General features: G+C 37.1%; 1 protein-coding gene across 24 annotated transcripts in view; it reads right to left on the bottom strand.

Moving 5' to 3' along the window:
* Positions 1–25,006, bottom strand: part of KCNMA1 (potassium calcium-activated channel subfamily M alpha 1) — a 510,622-nt gene that overhangs the window by 91,268 nt on the left and 394,348 nt on the right. For 18 of the 24 annotated variants that reach the window (XM_074592125.1, XM_074592126.1, XM_074592123.1 and 15 more), the window contains one exon: positions 23,032–23,108. In XM_074592125.1, the coding sequence (XP_074448226.1) occupies positions 23,032–23,108 (77 nt within the window). Of the gene's footprint in view, positions 1–12,923; positions 13,098–19,497; positions 19,507–23,031; positions 23,109–25,006 lie in introns of all 24 variants that reach the window. The other 6 variants (XM_074592147.1, XM_074592144.1, XM_074592148.1 and 3 more) reach the window with 2 other exon arrangements.

Raw genomic sequence — 25,006 nt, 5'->3', positions numbered from 1 at the left:
CGCAAAGAGATCACAAGCCATGATGAGGAACAGCTTTAGAAAGAGAACTTCATCAAAGGTAAATGCATTGTGCTATGTACTTCTGGTTTCGTTAACCAAACCCTGATGAGAATACGGACATTAGTAGAGAAAGCGAAGGTAGCCTAACAGCAGCACCCTCACTGTTAGTACACAACGCGCTGAAACAAGAGGAACGGAAAGAAGGCGATAGAGAATTGTTGAGAGAGCGTTGTCAAAGTGTTGAATTAGCCGCTCAGGTTGCTCAGCTCTGTCCACCACAATGCTTGGTGGGCTAAGTGTTATACCAGGGAAATCACTTACACCCTGTGAGTATAAAATTAAATACAGATGATGTTCATTTTCAAAGCAGATAGCATGATAAGGAGGAAAGATGACTGATCAAAAAAAAAGAAAGAAAATTCTGCAAGAAACCACTAAACTGACAGTATTTCTGTTATAATTATCACACCAATTTCCCAACAAAGTCCACAATCACCTGGAGGAGGAGGAACTCTCTCCAACAAAGAGAGAATTGATATATAAGGTTTCATAAGATTTACGAGTCGGTTACTACCCTGAAAGTAACTATATCAACCACAAATGCCACAGGATGTCAATATATTTGGAAATAGCATTGCTGCCAGATGTTTTGAGAGTCAGATAGTGAAAGCATCCAGAAATCCAGCGCTCAGGGGACACTGACAGCTGTCAAGAAAGTCATCTTCCAAAAGCGAATTGCTTGGAGCTCTACCTCTGAGGATTTTATTTTGTCCTGCTTGAGGAGAAAGAAGAGGGCAGACAAAAGACTCATATGCTAAAGGCAGATTAAAAACAAATGCATATTTTGACATATTTTCTCTTCCTCATGGGCAGAACTTGAAGATACTGAGGGATCCAAGGGACAACCTCAGGAGAGTTCTTGAGGAGTATTTGAGGCTTGAGTATTGAGTCTAAATATATGAGCCTAAAGATACAATTCTTTCATTCATTCCCTCAAGCTACAATTTGAGATGTAAAACAAGAGCTTATCTATCTATTTAGCAGGAGAAAGCCCAGTAAAACTGTGGATGAATGAGCTGCAATCTTGATCTAGTAGCTTAATCAGCTACTAGGCATGATAACACTAGAAATTCTGAATCCAAAACCAGAGTATGCCTTTTCATTCAAGTAGGAGATAGTATTTTCAGGAATTATTCAGAATAGAAATAAAGAAAAAAAGAGTTCCACAGACCATGCTATAATAAAAAAGAACATGTAGCGGTGATCACAGGGGAGATCTGAAACAAAAATTAAAATAATTCCACGCCTGAGAAGAGGCAAATTTAGGTGTAGGGAGTTCTAAGCATGGCAGAATTATACAAGAATAGCATATTGAAATGCACAGATAGGCACAAAATTCATACTACATAAATCACCACGCAGAAGGATCTGGTGTCAATGGGTTAAAAGAATATCAGCTCCTGCCCTTGCAGAATTTGACTGATGTAATATCAGACAAACCTAGACGACGCAATCACAGATCCTTCGCTTGAGTCTTCCCTGTCACTGCAAATTGCATGTTCATTTACTTCGCTTTCAAACGTAACAAAAGGCTTTTGCTGAGTCATATAACTCTCCAAAGTGTAAGATGCCTGTAAGTTGGACTCTTTGTATAAAAGGATCCTCTCAAATAGCCAGGATTACATTAATGATTCCAGTCTCTGCAGATCCTTGCATTACAACTATCACCGCAGAGTCTGTGCTGGGACTGACATCTGTCCTGAGTCTACTGTTCTCTCATCTTTTCTCCTCTGTCTGAATGAAGAAATCAATAAGGTGTATCTTGTTACCCAGGGCAGCGAGACTCTCGACAAGAAACAATCCAAATATACAGAAAGAAACGCTCTTAATGCATATATATATATATGCGCATATATTCAGTTTTCCTTGGATAATTCTTCTATGGAAAACAAGCTCTTGGTGCAAAAAAATCCAGCTTTTAAGAACTACGGACAAATTTAGATCTTTACCAAATGAAAACTGATTTAATTTTCAGCATTTTTTTTAATGTAAAATGAAACAAAACCTACATTTTCATGTCTCAATTTACTCAAAATATAATCTAGCAATAATTAAAATTTAATTTGAATAGTACTCTGAAAACATGCAATCTCACTACAATAGGATAAATATTTTTCTGTGGAATATCAAAAGCAGTTCTCAGCATCCGAGGGTTACTAAACTGTATTTTGCTATTTTGTTGCTTACCCTGACATCGGAAAGCTTCTTGGCTTTGTTCAGAACCAAGTAAAAAAGCGGTATTTCATGCCAAAAACACGACAAGATGCAAGAATGACTGTAAGTCCAATTCCATTATTAGTGAGAAATATTAGCATGTCATCTGAAAATTTGGGAAATGTTTCCCATATGTTGTAAAGAACACTATGCAGTGGAAGCCAGAAAAGTACATCCTGTTCTGTTCAGCTGTGCATCTCACTTCTTTTCACCTTTCTGCTGCCTCATCATGTGAATTATATTCATTTTCACACCCCGCAATTCCAAATAAATACTGTATCTCTTCTTTGCTGCCACCCACCTTGCCACCCACTGATAACAGAGAACCTGACAATCCTTGCATGTTTTGGTAGATCAGGAATTAATTCTAATAGAGATAAAGAATGAACAAAAAAATCACTGGACAAATGCCTGTTAATGAAACACACTACCAGTTTGTGACTGTGGATTTTACCTCATGTTACTCAGAATCATAGAATAATTCGAATTGGAAGGGACCTTTAAAGGTCATCTAGTTCATCCCCCCTGCAATGGGCAGGGACATCTTCCACCAGAACAGGTTGCTCAGAGCCCTGTCCAACCTGACCTTGAATGTTTCCAGGGATGGGGCATCTACCACCTCTCCGTGCAACTTGTTCCAGTGTTTCACCACCCTCGTAAAAAATTCCTTCCTTATATTTATTCTAAATCAATCCTCTTTCAGTTTAAAGCCATCACCCCTTGCCCTATCACAACTGGCCGTGCTAAAAAGTTGGTCTCCATCTTTCCTGTAGGCCACCTTTAAATACTGGAAGGCTGCAATAATGTCTCCCCGGAGTCCTCTCTTCTCCAGGCTGAACAGCCCCAACTCTCTCAGCCTGTCCTCATAGGAAAAGCGTTTCATCTCTCTGATCATTTTTGTGGCCCTCCTCATGGAACAAGAATAAGCATCATGTCTACATCAGGCTCAAAACTTTTAATTGTTTTTATTCTTTCCTAGAAGAATCTTAGTTCTATTAGCCGATGAAACTTTATCAGGTAGGCAATGTTTATCTTGACTTCTAAGTTGTTGTCCATATGTCACAACTTCAATTTTTACTAAAGGTCCAAGAAATATGTTCCATACGGAATCATGTAAGTACTATAGTAGAGGGGCTAGTTGTAGAATAAACCATCTCCATTGCTAGATGGTACACCTGCTAGATCATTCTGGCAAGAGTTTGCTCAAGAACAGAACCATTTCTTGTTGCCAGTCTTTCTCCACAGCATAGCTACGGTGATGTAAAATCTCTCTCCATATTGTAGTGCCGTGTCAGAAAACACATAACACCACTGAGTTAGAGAGTGAAGATAATAATGTCAGGAACATAGGAACGGAGAAAGCAACATGCTTAGTGCAAGCAAAATCTTTTATGCAAGAAGGAACAAAGGAAATTGCATGACAAAGATCAAAGACGCTATAATGATTTTTTGGATTTCCTTCAGCAGTTCTTCACAGTAAACAAAGTCTGCATTCCAATTAAAGTTCAGAAGCAGCTAAAAACTGCAGATGATTTTTAAAATATTTTTTCCCAGAAATCTAAGAAGAGATTCTTCCCTGCTGATGCAGATAAACAGAAGGTGTTCACACCCTCTTAGTATCCCCTTTCAAAACCTCCCCAAATTATGACAGCTGCAAGGCAGTTCTGGTAATTTCCCCATTCTTTCTTTCTGTCATGTACCCCATTTCACTTCCCTCTTCTCCTTGCTGTGTATCTATGACCTCCTTCAGCAAAGATCAGAAGACGTGAAAATTGGCCTCTGCAAGGGAATCGCTATGTCAAAAGGACACCCAGGCTTATATATATTCAAAATATAAGGATCTCAAAGCGCTTCTTAGCACAAAATGTAATATGATATACTGAGAATACAATATTCTGAGTCCCTGGGTGGAAAACGAACTATAGTCATGTAGTAAGTCAGTGGCACAGTCAAGATTGGGATCTTTGCCTTGTGCCACTTGCATAGGTAGAATTTCCAGTCAAACTAAAATGTCCATATGAATTTTTAACCAGATGACACTGGCCACTTCTTACACAGTAATAACGCTTTTTCTAACCTTCAGAATAATTGTACTGTGCTAACAAGATCTGATCAGTATCAGTGAAGCATGTGTCTGTGAGTTAGCACACAGTATATTTCCAGAAGTCATTGATAAAAATTGAATTACAGCATTACAGCATTGAGTAATATATAAAATATCACAAGAAAAGCCATATCATTACATTGTAAAGAAGTTTGCTAACAGAAGCTGGTAAATAGTCTCAAACAGTAAAAGTACAACAACTGAACTTTAACCTATTTTAAAGTATACCATCAACATACTTAAGAAATTACACGCTAGAAAAAATATAGCTATGATTTCTTAAAAATAAATTAAAAATTTTCCTCTTCTGATCGGCTCCCTCCTGTCTACTATAATCTCAATCAAAGCAACGATACAGGATGGGTGCTTGTCTTGTGGCACTTGAATAACCACATACACAGTTACATGACAAAAATCTCCTCTTTTCATGCAGCACATAAAAAAATCATGAGGTTATATATCCTGGCCTATTCAAATACCTGGAAAGGTTCTAGGTAGTCAGTAGGAAATACGCTGACCCAAAAGAAATTGTCTTGCAAGCTGCTTCTGGCTTCCAGGCTGAGGGCTGGACCACTCTGCTGGACCTACACTGAACTCGACAAAATCTGAAGATCTCTGGTTCAAATTCAATGGACTCTCCTAGCTTAGGTAACCACTAGGTTGGCTGCCTCTGGGTCCAATTCTAGAAATATGAATCATGTAGTATGCGCATTAGTGGTCATTCTACAGCTAATGCGACTACTTAGATTAAAGACATGCATATGTAAAACATGCTAAGGGTCTTAATGGAATAACCAGATGGTAGAAACACCATACTTGATTTTTTTCTTTCTTTCTTTGTTTTTACATCAAAAAGCATCAAAAGCAATAACATTGCCATACACGATGCAAGCCAAGCACATTTTAACTTGGTTTGGAGGGCTTTTATTCTAGGATTTTCTTATAATAAACTGCATACCACTTTCCACGTTGATACTATATCGTGATCTGTTGTGTGTTTCAATAAGCACCTCCTTCTATACATTACAATAACTTTAAATCACATGAAATGTAGAAGATCTAGGCTAGAGGACTTCTTTTTCTATGAATCTGAGGGACAATATTCCAAGTCAGTGAACATATTTTTCCCTGAATTATAAAAAGAGCCAACCAATAAGGATATCAAACAAAAGAAGTATTATAATACAAGACTATGAGAAGGACAGGCTTTATGAATCAACCGTTCATTTTAGTTTGGAAGCAATTTGAAAAGAACACAAATTACTCATCAAAGCATATCTGTGATTAGCGTGAGCTGAGAGCTTTCTGCTGCTATTGGTTCAATATTAATTTGAGACTTGCCCAATAACATCAACACAAATTAGCTAAGACTCAACATGGCAATCAACTTGGGGGACCTATCCTGAAAAGTGGTACTAACAACTTCCCAGCATCAATGAGCTTCTCAATCCTGCAGCTGTTTTTAAAAGCTTCCTCCCAAAGGCGCATTTAGAACTAAATTAAATGCAACTTTGACTTAATTAACGTTTTAAATGATAATGAATACAATGTAGATTCATAGAAGGCATTTACATTGTGTTATAAAACTGATAAAAATTTAATAACTCTTTGTTAATAAGTTATGTCTCTCCAGACCCATAAAGCCTAAGGCAGTCGGTGCTGTAGTCTAGGGTCTAATCTAGGCTCCTAATGCAGGTGGAATAAGGAAGCAGGAGACTGACTTGACACTTGACATTTGCTCTAAGCCTGCTCTGGATCAAGCCACTGCTTCTTCATAAGTACTTTATTTCACATAGTAAAGGTCAGAATTTGGGCTCAAGGCAGGGCTATGACAGAAATGCTCAAGCTGAAACCGAGCCAGCTCTGGCATCTGTCGCTTGAAATAGCTTGGAAACAGTAGAGAAGGAGAGCTAACCGGCTAGCATCTGTCCCACACCAAGGAGGTAACAGGAAGAATCTGCTGCCTGGTGGTAAGAAACTGTCACGGTGAGTTTCATGACAACCAGCCACACTCAGAAACTAAAAATGCAAACATAATTTCCGTGTCACCTTGCATAAGACCCTCTGCTAAATTCACTCCACAGGATGCAGACAGCATCTTTTCTAGCTTGTCCCCATCAAAGCAAGCCACTCACTAGTCTCTTCCTTGTGACCCTGGTAAGAATAACTACTCAACATAGAGGCCTAAAGGAATTAAATGCAGACTTCTTGATCTCTTCCTCCCCTACCTTCCCAATTCTACAAAAGATTTGCTGCTAAACTTAGCAGTGCCTTCATCCCATGGTGATGTGAGAGTTCATCTCCTTGTTACAGATATCACAAATTGGGCAGAGTATCCTCTCATCAGCCTAGTGGTCTGTACTGCATCACAAAACTCATCTGAAAAGGCATGTGCTTCATTATTTACATTTTCTTGTCATGAGTAAAAAATTAGATTGCCTCACTTCTACCATTCTACCATTTGAAAAGGAACAGCTTGGTTTGAAGGGAGTGTTTTGGTTTTTCTACTCTTGCATTTCTACATCTACGTGTTCACCTATGTTCTCATATTACATCCAAAAGAAAGTTAAATAGTTTAGCATCACTCAGGTTTTATTAAGATATAGAACAATGAAAGGGATTAATTTTTTGATTGAGTCAAACCACATGAAGTCACCTATTGTAAAATACCTATCATTTCATGTTACTCCCTGCCCGCCTCCCCCCCCCCCCCTTAATGTTGTCTATTCAGTATTTGAAAAGGAAATATAAAAGTTCCAGTGTATTCATCCACATGAAAAAATGATGGAATAGATGCTTGGAGTCTCAGGAGGGCATATAGCAGCCCATTCTGATCACTGCTTCTATGTTAGCAATGCAGAAAAACAAACAGTTGCATCAAGGAGAGCATCACCTGAAGGTCTGCACGTCAAGAGTGAGAGAAAGGCAGACAAGTCAAAGGGTTGGTTCAGTGAAAGCACTGTTCCAGCAAGCAGTTCTGGAATGCTGGTTAAGATTGTGATTGCATATATTAAGTCAATTCATCCTATCTTCTTTAGTGGAAACACCTGCATGAACCTTTGTACAATTGTCACAAGAAGATGATGGAAAGAAAGTACATTAGGCAAAACTGCAAATAAAAACTACGCTTGAAAGTGGAAGAGTAATTTGTAGATTTTCATTCTCTGAAAAGCAGGTCTCACGGTGTCTGGCTTCTGATTTGCCAGTACCACAGGCTATTGAGCTGGCTGCAAATATGGCAAATCTATGGCAAGTACGAGCATTGACTTCATGTCAGTGGGTACACCATAAGAACCTCTATAGAACAGCACAGGAATCTCCCACATTGGTATTTTCTTTTTCAATTGTTCCACTGTCTGGTTTTATATGCTTCAAAACCGCACTGGCCAGTTTTAGGAACAGCAGCTTTCTTGACAGTAGTTCATTCTGAGAAGGCCACTAAGGAAGGTAAGCTGGTTTTCTTCATTACCTAGTAGCAATGCAGACACATTAAGATGTACATGCCTGACTTTTTTCCAGTTGTATTAGACTTGTATCTTAACTGAGTTATCTAAAATAATATTTCTCAGCAAAGTTGAACACTCTAAAATATACACAGGTGTCCATTTTTGCATTATTTTCAGTATTTTGAAAGGGGGCACATGCAGTCTTGTAGAGGTATTTAGAGCAAACGTCATAGCTGTGTCAGTTCTCAGGAACGCAACCCTGAATACACGGGAACTGATGTAACTGTAGTAAAATCTGTCACCCTAAAAGAAAGAACAATATTTGGAACTAGGTTTACGTAAATCAATCTATAACCCACAGATTGGTTCACAGGCTCATGATTTATATTCTCTGTAGCTTTGAATTAACGGGAATTTATTTGGCACTATGTCTCATTCTAATGTCCCATTTTCATTAATCTCATTTTTAAAAAAACAAGCTACGCAAGATAATGCTATATCATTCTCTGGTATACAGAAGTGGGGTCATTCCATAAAAGTGAGGTGGAAAAACATAACAATCTGATTATAATCACTTTCTTACGGTGTTATGATGCCATCCCTGAGCAGCAACATCTGCCTTTGCTTTCCAAGCAGACCCAATCGCTTATTTACTCCTTCAGTTTCTTCTTCCTCAAAACATTAAAGGTGTGCTATTGGCTTTTTGTGCAGGACAAAGGTGAGACAGTGTGGCCACACAGGGATCAGTGGGTTATATTACAGAGAAAGGTGTTTATGCAGCATATGTAAAAGTAAGAATTTCAGACCAAATGAGTCTCCATCCCTCCTGTGGCCACAACAGAATTCTCACAGCTCAGAAAAGGTGTGCAGTGGAAGAGCGCAGTAGTAGTACCCAACCTCCTCCTCTTCAGAGTCCTATAAATATAATGTAAACGGGATAATATTTATAGCTGGTTTGAGAATCTCAAAGTCTTTAGCCACCGCAAGGTGCTATATGTATCCTGTAAAAAGGAAACCATTGCTGCTAAAGGGCGAAAAGATAATTCAAGCGCTGAAAGTTGTCCTTTGACAGGGCACACGGGTCCTTCCTGCACCTTAGCTCATCCACAAAAGCAAGTATTTCTTGTCTTGGCTACTTCTGCAGGACTAGGAGAAATAAAGACTATGCTGGTTTTTTTCAGACAGTAATTTAGGAATCCAGGACTCAATAGCCAACTCATTTAGAAAAGCCCAAGCACAGTTATACAACTGATGAGTTTCATATACACTGACCAATGTGTGTGTTATGCATTCTTCTCTCTGGCTAAATCAGTAAGTGACATGTCATTTCAACTCTCACTATAGAATTTGGACTTTTAAGTTTTATAGACACACAGGCAGGGTCTACACTGCCCTAAGAAGCACAGGTCACTGAAGCAGCTAGAGTGTTCCTTGATCTAACTTGCTAAACCACATTGCCAGACAACTTCAGCCCAGCGTACTAACCTTAGTTCAACAGCCATCCATATTCAAGCGACCCAACATGTTTCACCTAATCTTGCAGAATTAAATTTTAGGTTCTCTGAGAAAGACTCAGCAGATAACTTTTCTATTCAGTGTAAACCACGTGATGGCAGTAGAAGACCAGACAAGATATATGGCTCTAACCTGGGCTTGGCACACAGGTAGGTACATGCTTTGACTACTTTCAAAAGTTAGGCTTTCTCCAGCTTGTCTTATCACGGTCTTTCTCTCCAAAAAGGATGGCTGGCAGTTTGGGCTGAACCCTGAATTCAAAATATAGTGATAATTAGTCTTGTCTTCTGTCTCCAGAGATCCCTGATATTCACCGAAATCAAAGTCTTCACATAAAGCTTCTCAGAACTATCAGAGCATGCCAAAGCATGTTTTCTCACAAGCTGAATTAGATATGCCTGGGCCTAGTATCAAGAATGTCCTTGGAAGTTTAGATTCCCATGGCAGTGGGCACAGTGACAAGTTTAGAAAAGGTTTCCTTTTGGAACGTGAACTTTTGATGTTCCTGAGAAGCACAGCCATATGGGTGATACAGAAACACAGAAATTAAATGGTTCAGGTTAAGATTCTGTCTGTATCAATTAATCATTTGAATGGCACTCCCCAAGATTTGGCACAGACCTAAGCAGAAACATCACACTTATTAGTAACGTAATTTCATTGCATAAACCAGCCCAGGTTTTTCAGTGGCTAAGTGTCTCCATTCTAATTCACTTGAGTCTCCAGTACAAAAAATGCTTGGACCATTTGACTGCTGTTCATGTAGTAATCTATGAAAAGCAGATAAACCTGAAAAACTGTAAACACACAAAAAAATTTTAAAATTCTATTTCCTTACATTTAGAAATACCATATCCATTTTTTTTTCCACACAGCTGCCTATAAACTCAAAAGCTATTTTAATGTAATCATATTTAATCAAATTATGATTTTCATTTGCTGGAAGCACAGGAAATAATATAGTAACAAGAGAAACTGATTCTCAGTGGAAAACACACTACAAGTGTCACTTTCTCTACATATTACACAATTAGTACACTAAATTCTGTGTACATCATTGAATATGTAAATTGATATCTTCTACTTGACATCAAATTCTTACAAAAGCTACTCATTGTTTCAAGAGGTTTCATACAATGGCCTCTGATTTTATTTACCTTGAAAAAAAAAAAAAGCCTGCTTTTAAAACCAAAAGGCAAAAAAAAAAAAAAAAAAGGAAAGAAAGAAATGCATTAAGCAATTGTAGAAGCAAACCAACCCAACTGGGGCACCGCGACCAAAGCAAGCCTTGTAATAGTATAATGACCTTTAATGAGTGTCTGGGGAAACAATACAGTCCTAGCATAAAAGACAAAGGGCAAAACCCATCATGGCTCCACTGACACTAATTCAAAATGATTTTCAGAACAACTAAAGAATGTAAGAGAGGTAATCTGATCCACCAATCTGACCTCACTTTGATTCTGGGGCCCTGCTGCTGCCATTTCTAATTGTCAAACACTCTACATTTCACATCTGCTCATATTTAATGAAAAGCTGACTCTCACCGCCATTCTTTGAGTTAACTAGCTCTGTCAAGATGGGCATCATACGACCCCTGTGCACTGCAAAGAAAACACACTGATTTCTATTGAAGCCTTGCCAGCGAAACATTGCATGTGTGTGTATATATATTTTAATTGGAAAAGAAAGGCTTATGCTGCTTTGCAAAGAGTGTGAATTGGTATTGATTTTCATACTTATTATTAACAGTCAAAGGTGACTAGTCTCACAAGGGGAAGACTGAGATCTCTTTTGATTTGATGAAGTGATGAAGGGGGGAAAAGGCCCTTGGAAAGATAGGATGCTAAAAATCCTCAAAGCTGTCAATATCACTTATCCTTCAAAATGTAACATAGATCTAACATGTTTCCTAACAGTATTGGGGTTTTTTGCGGCAATAATACCATTATTGTGGAGGTTTTTGGCTCAGCAGGCAACACAATCAAAAATGTTTACTTTATCTGCCTCTGTAGAGTCTTAAGTGAACTTGAAAGCTATGGTAAACCTACAAATTATGGGTTTTCTTTTCCTTGCCAAGGAGTACTAATAGCAGAAATTTTACCCATTTGTAGGGGACATATTCATTTAGCCTGGTCTGGTTGCTGTTAACACCAGTGCTGGGACCCAACCATATACTCTCTGTACTAGCCTGTATTAATGCAACCTATACCAGGCACTGTGTTACTGAGTTGCAATCAAGTAAAAAAAAAGGACATTCAGAGCGCTTATACACAGAGAGAATATTTCTGGTAAAATCTCTAAGAAATCCTATTAGAATCAGTCTTCAGACCAAAAAAAACCACTAACAAAAATCACAGTATAGTTATATACTCCACATTGTGTCTGGAAAAATAGTACAAATGTCAAAAAAGTTAAAGCAAAGTCATTCAACCAATTGGACTATATACTGCAATACACATAAGGTATCAAAAGGCAACCAGATGCATAATCTAAGTACTTTATACTCTTAGTAGTGAAAGACATTTTTATCTGTGATGACTTATAATGTAAAGCGGACATGCTTCCTGATCAAAACTCCTAATACCCCTTATAGACATATCTGGATAATTTTATAGGCTTTCTTTGCCATTTGGGTAGGGAAAGGAAAACAGTTCCTGTCCCAAGACACAGTTTTGCTTTTATAGGTGTCTAAAGAGGATAAGAAAATGAAAAAAAAATAAATAAAAATCACCATTTTATTTGACAATCTTCCTCAATTGTTGACATCACACTGATAAAGGAATCTTTGAAATCCCTACCACTTGCCCGAAGAACTAATGGCTACGCAGACTTCTTGTAACTTCTCTGTCTTCTCCTTCTCAACTCTGATCTTTCAAAAGAGCTTTTGGGGCATATTCCAGAATAATACTGTCCCACGGGACAGATTCTACAAGTTAATATCAAAAAGTTTGCATCAGGGAAAGTTTTCACCAGTCTAGCCCTTCTAAAAAAGCACTACAAAAAGTGCAACCATTTCTACTAAGATTTCTGCAGTTTCTGCATTAGATGGAAGGTCCTGCCTTATTGAGAATGGAGGTTTACAAACAAAAGTTATGGTAGTTTTAGTAGCAGTATAGAATACAATTCCAGCTACTAAGTTGTATCCTGTACATTTATTCACTGCCTATTTTATGCTGCTCTAGTGCCAGCACTATTAAAGCTGTCCGCTTAGCATCAGTCATAGATTTAGACACAGGCCTGTTCCTCCACTGAAGCACTTATTGTTTAATTAATGACAATTTATATTGTATGAATTAAATAAAAAAGATGTCACCAAATTGCACTACTAAGGTCCTGCATGCTATTGCAAGAGCATGCTTCATAAAGAGCACACAAAGCAAAATAATGAATTACGTTTTTTTTGTATTAAAAATAAATTAAAACAGAAATATAAATACAGAGCTGTATTAAAACTTGGGTTTGACGTTTTTAAGAAGCATCAGCCCAGTAAAACTCACAGAACTACAATGTACGACACAAGACGGGGATGATACCACAGACACCACAGACATGGAACAGCATGTGTTGGTGTTAAAACTTACAGGCACGTAAACTGGTGGAGCAATCATTAACAGAGACAGAAGAAAGTGGGAAGGCTCTCTCAAGGGTGTCCATGTTACTATGTACACTGCCTGACATGCAAGAGCAGTCACGCTCAGAGCGTCCGCAATCAAAACAACATGCCAGTTTCATTCTCTTGTAGATGGACATCTTGGCTATAACCATGTGTTGGATGGGAGGAGAGGAAGAGCAGCAGGTTAATGGCAAGGTTATATATATAACAAGGCAGCTGGAAGGTAATTTAAGGGATTTAATACAGGCCTTAGTTTATGTTAACAGTCTTGACCCAGGAAAAAAAATGCAATGAGATTATTGATAACACTTTGGCTGTAGATTAAAAGCAGGGCAAAAGATAAATTGCTCTTTATTTCTGTTCAGTCTTATAGGGTGACCGCAGACATGGGGAAGAATTACTGTTTACAGTCAAGTGTTCGGATCAAAAAAGAACATAGTAAAAGCAGAGAATCCTAAGAATATATTTTTCCCTTGGCACAATTAATACTAGTGGGCTAAAATGAAAAGAAAAATCTGAAGTTGCTAATCCGTTAGACTTTTTTGGCCTACCCTGCTTCCTGCTAAATGAGACTTTTATATATCTCTATATATATGTATGTATACACACACAAAAACACACATACACGTGTATTCTTACATACACACACTCACACATACATATACATTATACACATACATGCATATATATACATATATATAAATATACTTATTCTTAAACATATGCTAATAATTTCTCTGTATTAAACTGTGCCAGGGAACTCCTTTATTGCTATAAATTACACATTACTAAAGAGTTACAAGATGTTCATAAAATTTTCTGAAAAAATTTACTTTGTTTACATTATATTTTCAGGAATTCAAATTAACTCTTGACAGAATACCAAAATTTGCCCATATAAGAGACACAACTAATAATGGTAAATATGCTTGACATTAAAATCAGTTCACAAATAAGGCATCACCAAAAGCACACAGAGCATTGGTCCATTGAAACATGCTGAACCAATCATTGGCATGTTTTCTGCTCTGCATTCAAAGGTAGATCGAGAACCAAATAACCGAACGCAGGATTAGGTGCTAATTCCAAAAGGAGTGCCAGGTTAGAACAGAACATTTATATCCTTCAGTCATGGGAATGTGTAAGTACCTTCGTGTAATTTTGTACGTTGCCCGAATCACAGGTACGTTTAAGTCTGAAGAAACGCAAAGGCCACTTCGATTGTTTCACATGTTGCACTGAACCAACACTTTTGGTAATGGTTTAGATTGAACTGACTCAATTATACTAAAAACAAAACAGAACACTGACAGGCAAAAACAAAACCTTAAAAGCATACGCAGAAAAAAGGTAATGTTTCTCAGGCCTGTACCTTCAGTTTAGGATGTCTTTTTTTTGCATTATGGTAAAGACATTAAATTTAAAATAATTCCTCTTATTTTTTTTCCAGTTTCTTAATGCCACAGTCACCAGGGAAGAGGGATTGAAATCGCTCAAATGGGTCAAGTCCTGTTCTAAGGCCTTGATGACTTGCCATACAGTATACTTGTCAAGCAAGGGTAACATTATGATTGTGAAAAACAGGCATTGAGGGAGATGAATGAGTGATCTCTTCAGCAGCGACTCCATTCCTCTAAAACTTTGCTCACATGACTAATGCCATGTTCTTTTAGCATCCTAGTAGAGTAATCTTACAGCTGTTCAGAAAGTCATCATGCAGCATCAGGCTTGTTCATTGCATGGTACATCATTCCTCAGAGCTTGGCTTTTAGTAAGAAGGTTTCCACTGCAGCTTTTGATGCATACACATTCAAACTACACAGAAAATTCAAAACAGCATTTTTTTTCCCCACGGTTTCCCTCCGTCTAACTCTTCCCAACGCATTCTTTAAAATTGAAAAGTTGGGCAGAAAAAGAAAAGTGAAATATGTTACCAAAAATGTGGAAGTCTTTCCATTATGCCTATTTTATTATTTGCACTTTAAGGAAATGAAAGAAAAATAAAGGGCATTTGTGAGACACACTAACAGTAGCTGAAGTAACAGGCAGGCCCATTTTCTTTTAATTGTAGCTGTTTTGAAGGACTTTTTCTAATCAAATGCTGTAGCAAAACACACTGCTCAGAAATTCTCAACTGCTGTGTCATTGGTTAGTAACAGTCCCTGGTTTTCATTTACTTGTAGCCGTATCTTGTCAACAGTCAATAACAGGATAGGACACATTTATGAAAATTAAAAGAAATCATCCTTAAGGGCAAAGAGGGTTGTGAAGGAAAACTTGTTGTACCATTTTCATCAGATTTAAACCAATGAAGTGGGAAATTTAAGCCCTTCTGTTCAATAGGAGAAGGACTCCATGGCGTTTCTCAAAAGCAATGCCCTTTCAGGGACTGTTTTTAACTATTATTATCAGTTGTTCTGGAGATCATGCATCATTTTAATATTTAACATCATTAACATGCAGGAAACAGGCTTGGACCTGGAAATATAAGTAGCAGAAAGGACTTGCTATAAGGGTTTCAACCAGTATATAAGCAACTGCATATCAGAGCAATACATTTCGGAAAGAAAACATGCTGTTACTCTTCATTCCTTTTATACAGTCATTGTTACATTCATACCAAATACAATACTTATTTTCTTTTAAATAAAACAAAACATGGATTATTAGTAGGGATGATTAGTGACAAGATCAAAGACAAGACAGAAATGATTTTAAATGGTTCAGCCACACACATACCATTTCCTATAAAACTTCCATAAACATTAACAAAAAATGGGAATCATCAGAGAGACAGGGGGACCTTAAGAACAGCCTCTGGGTGGGTGTTAAATTCATTTGACACCTGTAGCACCTGCATAAGAATCAACTCATTTCTATTCATAGAAATGTTATGGATGTTGAATAGAACTGTTATTTGCAACTACTGAAAATGTAAGTTGGGACATTTTCATTAAAGGAAATTACTTCCCTATTTTCAATTGAATAATCAATGGATGAAAAGGAAGAACAGATCCTTCTACTTAGTATGATGACAATCCCACAGCATTTGTAAAATGAATTAGTAAAAATTTCAGGGGAAGTTATCATGGACACGGAAATCAGACTACTTAAATAATTTACTGACAAAACAAGGCATATATGAACTAGTCATCTTATGATTTGTTAAGAGTAAAATGAAAGCAAAATTTCTGTCAATTATTTATAGAGTAAATAAATACTTTTAGAAACTTTTTTTGTTGCAATTTTTTGCAGAAGGCAACAGCCTTCCATTCTAACAAGGAAGGAATGTGCCTTAGACGTCTAAGCTTCTAGCAATACCTTGCTTTCTGACCTAAAAAACTCAAAAAGCCCAGTCAAAATTTCTAGATTGTCTGGATCTGAGGTGTTACTTAGAGTTCACAAACAGTAATGGGAAATATTTCCAGCTGCAAAAATAAGCAAAGGAAACTGCAGATTATTCTCTACCTAAGATGTCAAGGAACAGCTCCTTTTTTAAAAAAGCAAGCAGAACAAAGTATCTCTTCATCCTTGCTGATTTTTTATTATTTTTTTTAAACCATATAGTCTACCCAATCCTCTTATGCCACCCATCACTATAGCAGTTCTCCCTGTGACCTCAATGGTAACAAAAAGTAGATCTAGGAGGACATCTAGTGGATCTCTATGAGATAACAGCTGGTTAAGAAGATGAACTGGAGGTTTCTTGACCAGCAAATGGTAAGGTCCCACTATGCTTAAGAATTGAAATGTATACAACGTCATTTCAATTCATCGACTTCTCATGATCCACACTATGAGTAAAATAACAGCAGCATTAAAGGACGACCAGACTGATTTGATCGCCTTTTAGCAATGCTGGTTAGCACCACGAGACTGAAATATTGAAAGGACTTCCCCCAGTCCTTTTCAGTTTCCTGAAACAATTTCAGTTTCCTGAAAAATACAGCAGCATATCTTAAACTGTTTGTGAGAATTTATTTTCCCTTAACACAACAGGCAAAGCTATCTCTCCATCACTTAATTTTTACAGAACAACTTCAAGGCCCCCAAGTCAGCTTGTTCACTACCTTGCAATTGGTTAGTTGTTTGCCATAAGTCATACGGTGCTGTTCTTTGTCAAAACTGTAGAAACAGCTGGTGACCTGAGTGGACATTTCGCCCTATTTTAGTAGCTATAAGAATGACTCGCAGGTTTTGAAGTAATGGCACATTTATAGACCAATTCATTTCACTTTTCAAATCTGATCATGACCTTTCATTACCTTAACGAAGACTCTCAGCCAGTGTACTCTCAAAGCTAACTGCACTGCTGAACAAACTGAAGCTATTGGGGAAATGGAAAAAAAACAAGTCAAAGCTACACGACCTTTTCTTTTTTAATACTCTCTCAGCATGAAGAACTCTTTTATTTGTTTATTTATTAATATTTGAACTAATTTATCTGGTCGCAAAAGGCCTCAACATAGAAACATATTTAAAATGAATACATTGCTTCAAATAAATCCAAATTACTTCCAGTATTTTGCCTCAAAGTCAATAGGATTCATCATTTTATCCATAGAAATGAGTTTCTTTCCGGTTTATTATGAAGTATTGATTCTTACCATGCTGACCTGTTTCACAATCTGCTTTTTTGTGCTGACCCATCTTTCTGCTGTGTAATTCTATCGTTTGAAAATAGATCTTTGGAGAAATTTCTGTTCTCTGCTTGAATGCTTTCTACCTGTCCTGGTTTCAGCTGGGAAAGAGTTAACTTACTTTCTGGTGATGCTGTGAAAGGAATGTCAATAATACCTTTTGTTTTTAGTTGTTGCTAAGTGATATTTACACTATTCAAGGACTTTTTTCAGCTTCCCATAGAAGTATAGATAAAATAATGGAATGGCCAATGAAATATTCCATACCATAGACATCATGTTCAGTATATAAACAGGCTTTAACTGGGGGGTGGGAATCCACAATCACTACTCCGGATGGTTCCAATTCACCAGGCAGTGAGAGTGACCCCTGTCATCATTATTATTGTTCTTATTACTAATGTTATTTTTCCTTTTCTGTTACTGTTTGTATTAAACTGTCTTTATCTCAACCCATGAGGTTTTTGTCCCCTCCCTTTCCCCTCCTTTTTTTCCTTTTTTCCCCTGCCCCCATCCTTCCTGGGGGGGGAGAAAGGGAGAAGTGAGCGAGTGGCTGCGTGGTTCCAGTTGCCAGATGGGGTTAAACCACGACACTACCACAGCAGGATCTCAATCCTTTAGTGTAGTTTTCAGGCACCACAATAAGATAAATAGTAAATAATGATAATCATAATGAGGGCTATCACAATTCCAAGATAGCTAGCATTTTATCATGCAGCTCCAAGAGTGTCAACTTTTCCTTGATTCTTTGCATGATCCTGTGGTGGGTACAGCTGAGAGGGGAAAAATACCTCAAATCCTGATTAAGACCTGAAGCATTATCAAACAATAAATTCAGAGTATCTGGTGAAATGTTCAAAAAGTCTCAAAGTCTCACTTATTTAGGATAGCTGCAGTTACACGGTATGGTTAGCAGCCTCAAGCTGGTACAGCAATGCCTCACTGCAGCTATTAAATATTTGATCCCTCTTGCTGTTTGAAAGAACAAGCCCAACACTGCCCTATAACCAGTACATTTCTTTCCAGTGCTTGTATTTCTAAGCAGCAAGCTCTTTCCATGTCCCAAATGCTGTGCTTATTTAAATTATCACAACTGTACACACTAAAAGTGGCTGATAAGAGCCTTCATGGATTCTGTACACTTTAAAGTGGTATGACTTATATTGACATGAAGTGGTCTATAAAGTTCGTATTCTATATATAATAATAATAATAATGTAAAACTTTACAGCTTAGGTTCTGCAAAGTCAGCGTGGCTCTACTCATGTAATTAATTTAAAAACAAGGAAGCTGGGGAAAATAATCACTGTAGCTTGTTTCCTGTTGAAGATACCTGTAGGTTTATACATTAAAAGTTAGCCACACATTTAATTCCTTGTCTGGCTTTACCCCCATCTCCTTTTTTTTTTTTTGCTGATGGGGAGAAAGGAGTTGGGTAAGGACAGTAAAAGACTGCTGTGTTACTCTGTGTCAGCTATGCAATGGAAAAGACAAAGTACAAAAAAATTGAATGCCGGTTTGACAATGAATCGCACTTAACCAGGCAAACAGTGCTATAGTGGTAATTACCCCAGCCTGACCGATATCCCTAAAAATTCATGAGATATCTCTAGAATCATTTCAAGGAAATGCCACTGCCAAGATCTCATTTTCAATTAGGGATAAAAAATAAGGTTGTGGAAAAAAGGGGCAAAAAGGTGGAAGAGGGGCAAACTGCTGTATTTTCTTCAACATCACCCTAATCTCCGTGGGTGTAAACGATGAGAAACTTGTGGGTATGACGTCACTGCTACATGCAACATAAATAAAGAAAAGAACCAAAATACTGAACAAAAATACTCTCTGCTAGAGAAAGACAGGTTGGACCGCACTCTGGGCTACAGGGAACCCATTTTTACTCACAATAGATCACTATCAGTGTGCAGTTAAATTATAGTAGGGGTCGTGTTCCAAGGCAGCAAGAGGAAAAATAAATCAAAAGTTTGTCAATTGTCATAGATTACAAGAAATTCCTTCAAACACATCAATGTACACATGATATGTCCCCTCGGGGGTTCAACCCCCACCGTTCACAGCAAGCACTGTCACTGGAAAAAATATATAGAGAATTAGACCATAGCTGTTGCACAAAATGAGAGAAACAGGAGGAGCAGGTCATCCAGTTTAGAGATTTAATCCCAACGTGGCTGCATTTTATATAAATATATACAAGTATTTGGCCCCTTGCTGCAAAAACTACAGTTAAGTGGAATAGGAGAGAGATTGAAAACATTAAAAAAAAATATTAACAATCTGTGAATAAAATATCCACACAAGCATTTCTCTGGATAATGTGACATCAGTATTCATATGTTAATCAGGGAGTGGGATGGGTAAGAAGAAAGGGATGGCAAAGAAACTGCAAAAGGAAAGCGAGGTTACTTTAATTATCCCTGGCCTTGTGGAAACGTGCTGATCTGCCCTGAATTATTAATATTAGGCCTAACAGGTTTGGACAAATGGCTATGTAGGTCAGACTCACGTTTAGACCCCAACAATACCACAAGCTAGTGTTCAGACAGCATCTAAATCGATGTGCAACTTCAGATGCATTATTAAAGAATGTGGTTTTCAAGTGTCACTGGAAGCTGCATTAATTAATGCCACCATAATTAAGTTTTCCATGTAAAGATATTCTTTCACATTTAATTCACCTGAATGTGTCAATATTTTTACACACAACCTTCCATTTCATCTTACACATTTTCCGCATTCGGCTGCCTCTAATTGCTATGTTACTTGCTAATTAAAATATATATTTATCATATAGGACTACATATACGCATGTGTGACTATTTGCAGTGTCTTTGAAAATCAAACTGACATATTAGCTGTTGACAGATGAGTTGACAGTTTCCTAATTCAATAGGAAAAGTGTTTTCTTAATTTATGCTTTGTTTTGGGTAGACTGCATTTTTAAGACCAATGATTTGTGTAGCTTACAGATGGATAACATACATAGTTAAGATTTTTCAAAAGTGATTAGTGATTTGAAAGCTAAAGCTAAGACATTTTATGTAAATAACAGACTGCACTAAAGACTTACCTTTAAGAAAAAAATCAGGTCCCATTAAAAGGGATCTCAAGATTGTCATCAAAATTTGAGAAACCAAAAATCACTAATTACTGTTGAAATTTTTCATTTATTTTTTTTTGCTGATTGACAGAATTTTAAAAGCAAAGCCATTGCACTACTCCTAATAGTTGTGAGCGTGCTCCTAAGTGGAAGCTGTTAGCTGTACTGGGAGCTGCCAGCTATCATGGTATCTGTCACCATACGTGTGTGTATGTAGGAAAGGAAAAGGGAAAGGGCAGATGAGGGGAGAGGGAGAGGTGAGACAACAAAAGGGAAATTTAAGATTTTACTCTCACTGACTATTTTGTTTTCTTTTTCACCTGACTCAGAGGATTCCCTCCTTAGTGTTCACTGCAGCAGCTCTGACAGCTGCCCCCTTCAGCGTCACTAACCCTATCATTTTGTTTCTTCATCTGTCCAACATCCTTTCATTTATTGGACGGATACGTGTGACCACGGCATTTGGAACACTTCCTAGTGCGATACACAGAAGTTGTCACTCTCACCTCTACATAGCCCTGCTGCTGGTGATATATCCATTTTGTTGGCTGCGTCACAGGATACTGTTTTCTCCCTGGTTTCCTAGTGCTGAGGAGGTTACATTGATTTTCACTAATGTATGATAAAGGGCTCTTGCCCTTTATACTATTAGTTTCTGATTCCTGTCTTCTAACAGATTTCAATGAAAAGTGTAGATCTCACATTAAAATGACAGATCTTTGGGATTTTTATTTTTTTTTGTAATCAGCATACGTGTGAAAAGCATACACTATGTGAAGAAGGAGCAGAGAAGAAAATACAAATAAAATATTGTCAGAATCAGATAAAATTAAACGGTTACCATATTTCTCTTTAACTGCTGGGTAATTTGGAAAAAAGATTGTGTTTGAGAGTTACAGACACCCCAAGGCATCTGTAAGTGGCTTTACCAGACTTACTCAGCAGCCTCGTTGGCTTTGGCAGCAGTTCAAAGGTCACATTCTCACATGGATAAACTGTTCTTGAACAATTTTTTTCCAATATGTTAGGCAATGCATACATTCCTTCCACATCAGACATGCTTTTCCATGTGCTTTGCTCTCCTTGTGGCTACTGGGAGGATAAATACCATTTTCTGTCAGTGTTTCAGCTGCCTTCTCTCAATTATACTGCTTTGTTCCACACTGCTGTTTTTTTGCAGGGAGAGGAGTTTCTGTAAAAACTCCAGTGACATATTTTTTCTTTTTAAAATCATCTTCAAGAATTTATTCATTTCAGGCACCCCTTAAAGGCAGAGAAGGTCCAGTTTAGGCTTTCTTCCATCCTCTAAGGCAGTGCAGTGACAGCATTATGACTGGATCTATAAATAAGAGAGTTTTTCCCTTTGAAAAGTAATGGTAGAATAGACATGATCAAACTCTTCTGAGATCTTTCAATTTACCTAATTGGTACTTTTGAACTGAATGATCTTTTTCATGGCAGAATACTATGGAATGCACATAAATTTTCAGATACCCATTGAGAAATGGATGCCTAAATCCTTTTGATATCAGTATTAGAAATATGCATGGGTCAAACACATCTTTGGTCAAAATGCAGTTGTGACAGCTCCTGCAAAAAGTCCTTCCAAAGTATATATAGATAAAATGCTAACTTCTATATATTTATAAAAGTACAGATGCAAAGCCTGATCTCAATCCCAAAATTCAATTATTTCTTCATGCAAAATTTTCCAAATAATTTAAAGACCAGAACTAAGAATTTAACTAAACCAGATATTAGCATTACAGCTATGGAATCTTCTAAAAGGATATACGTAAGAGGCACTAATATTTAATTTCTTCCAGAAAATCCCTTCCTCCAGTAAAAACAATTGTTTATTTCAATAGTGATTTATTTCAGTAGTTACATGATGGAATACTATTCCCTAGTTTCTTCTTTTACAGAATCATATTCAGAAAGATAGACGGCAGTTCTTCACTTTAGAGAAAACTATTGATATTACCAGATTTCTGCATGATACGAATGAGAGCAGAACTTCACTGTTAGCTCATTCTTAACTCAGAAACTTACACAATTAGATCTAACTTGATTTAATTCTTCAGGTTTTGTTAGCTTTAGATGCTAATGGACTTTTTAATGAAGAAACAGGTGAGCGGTGTGAAATGTAATAAAAACATATGCACTTCAGAAATGCAAATGGCACTTACTATGTTGCTGTGCATTTATTTCTTAACTTTTCTGTACCACTGTGTAAAACATGTAAATGCATGTACAGATATTCTTCGAGGCTGAACAGTTCATGAAAAGGAGAGGAAGGGAGTGATAGAAATATTACTTACGCCGTTTGCAGCCACATTTTTTTATTCTTTTGGGATCCGTGATGTCATCATGACAGGCCTTGCAGTAAAAAAATGCCCTAGAGAGAAAGAATGGAAAAACTGACACATTTCTTAATCCATACAAATGAAATTAGTCCCACATTTCCTCTTGTTGCAGTGCCAAATTAATGAAACATGCCAGCACTAATTTCCTTTAATCTTTGAAGAGGGTTAGACATTTAAAGTAGGAAATATTTGCTGCAAGAGCATTAATTTCAAACATAAGACTCCAAATTAGTGTTTCTTTCAATATACTTTTACTTGGAAAGAAACTGGGAGAAGGGATGATAATTATGACACCGTGTATCAGTTCATTTGTCTTTCATCTTAGAAAAAAGAGCATCTAATGAATTTTGTCATGAAAAAAAAATATATAATGAATTCTGTGTTCTTATTGGATATACCAGATTTTTTATTTTTTTTTTTTAGTAGACTGTCTAGCACCCTTGGCCAATTTTTCAGACTGGTCACAAGTAGGACTTCATTTTGGACACAATGAGCGATTGCAATGAGATCAATGGGACAATAACATCACATATGCTATTTGAAAAAAAAAACAAAACAAACAACCTAAACCAGAAAGGGAAAATCCAGTTAAAATAAGTTCCTAAAGGAACATATAAATAAAAAAAAAAACTGAAATAATTTTGATTCATACTGTTTTTTTGTCTTTTATATACAAATAGAGCAGAACCATTTTGGTTTTAAACAGACAAAAGCCAAAATTTCAAACAAAAATATGCAATTAACAAGGTGAACCATCTAGGTTCCCATGTATGGTTTTGGTTATGAACTTCTACTCTTGTGTCAAATGGCTCACCACTAGGTGAAGCACAAGGAGAACTAAGGAAGGGAGAAAGGGTAAACATTTGACTTTATGTAAGATTAAAACAAAATTTGAATTTAATAAATATGCATCAGACTGCCCACAGGAGAGTTTAATCATGCCTGTCAAGTCAACATGTCATGTAAGGCTGCTCTGACACGTTCACGAGGATCATGCAGTTGGCCTCTCGCTGAGCACTTACAGTTTACCAGGATTGTTGCTGGCATAAAAAATTAAACATACTTTTTAACCTGATGAAATTTCCCTGTAATTGTCCATACTCAGGATGTGCCAGCTCCGTGCCTATCTTCCCAACCCTCTCTCACTGCATACTTCTCAATACAAAGGGCAGTAAAAAACAAAGGTGCCACATTGCAATCACCCATGGATTTTGCCGACAGTACTGTTCATAGATTTAGGATGTCTGGATTGTTACAACAGTATAGAGGACACTGGAACTGAACAATCTACAGTCCAAAATACAAAAAGAAAAATAAACAATATTAATACACAGCCTCTGAATAAACACAGCCTTTGGCAGTTCAACTAGGATGATTGCTACGAATTCTTTTTAGATTAATTAGACAGTGTCCACCATAGGTGGAATTATATTAAAGGAAATGTTCAGAAATACGAACTAGGTAACTAATTCAAATAGTTATTAATTTATCTAAGTTATTTTACACCTCTGAATAATGGCCCAGGTAAAGTGGCCCATCAGGAGAAAGGAAGCAGGTCTAGCTTATAAAATGCAGAACAGAGAATAGAAATTTAAATTTGCACTGAATGTTATTAACATTTCTAATATCAAGATAGCTACTGATGGAAGATATAAGTCCTAAATGTAACAGACTTAATTTCTCCAAGAAACTTCCAGGAAGATTACTCTTTCAGACTATGAAATTGTCTGACTATTTCTAAGACAGTTTGCATTACTAAATGTAAAGTGAAAAAGCCTTCTCTGAGCATTTGTATACTTTGCTGCAGAAAGTTTCCTGTCTTCAAAATATTCACCTTCCAATGAAAAGAAAACAAACCATCTACAAGGAAATGAGAATAAAATATTTTTCAAACCATAAATCGATGTCAGGGCAAGGAGGAGAAAACTGC

This window comes from Larus michahellis, chromosome 6, assembly GCF_964199755.1.
Source record: "Larus michahellis chromosome 6, bLarMic1.1, whole genome shotgun sequence".
Lineage (NCBI taxonomy): Eukaryota > Metazoa > Chordata > Aves > Charadriiformes > Laridae > Larus > Larus michahellis.
The sequence above is the reverse complement of the archived record's forward strand: the minus strand, read 5'-3'. Positions and strand labels throughout refer to the sequence as shown.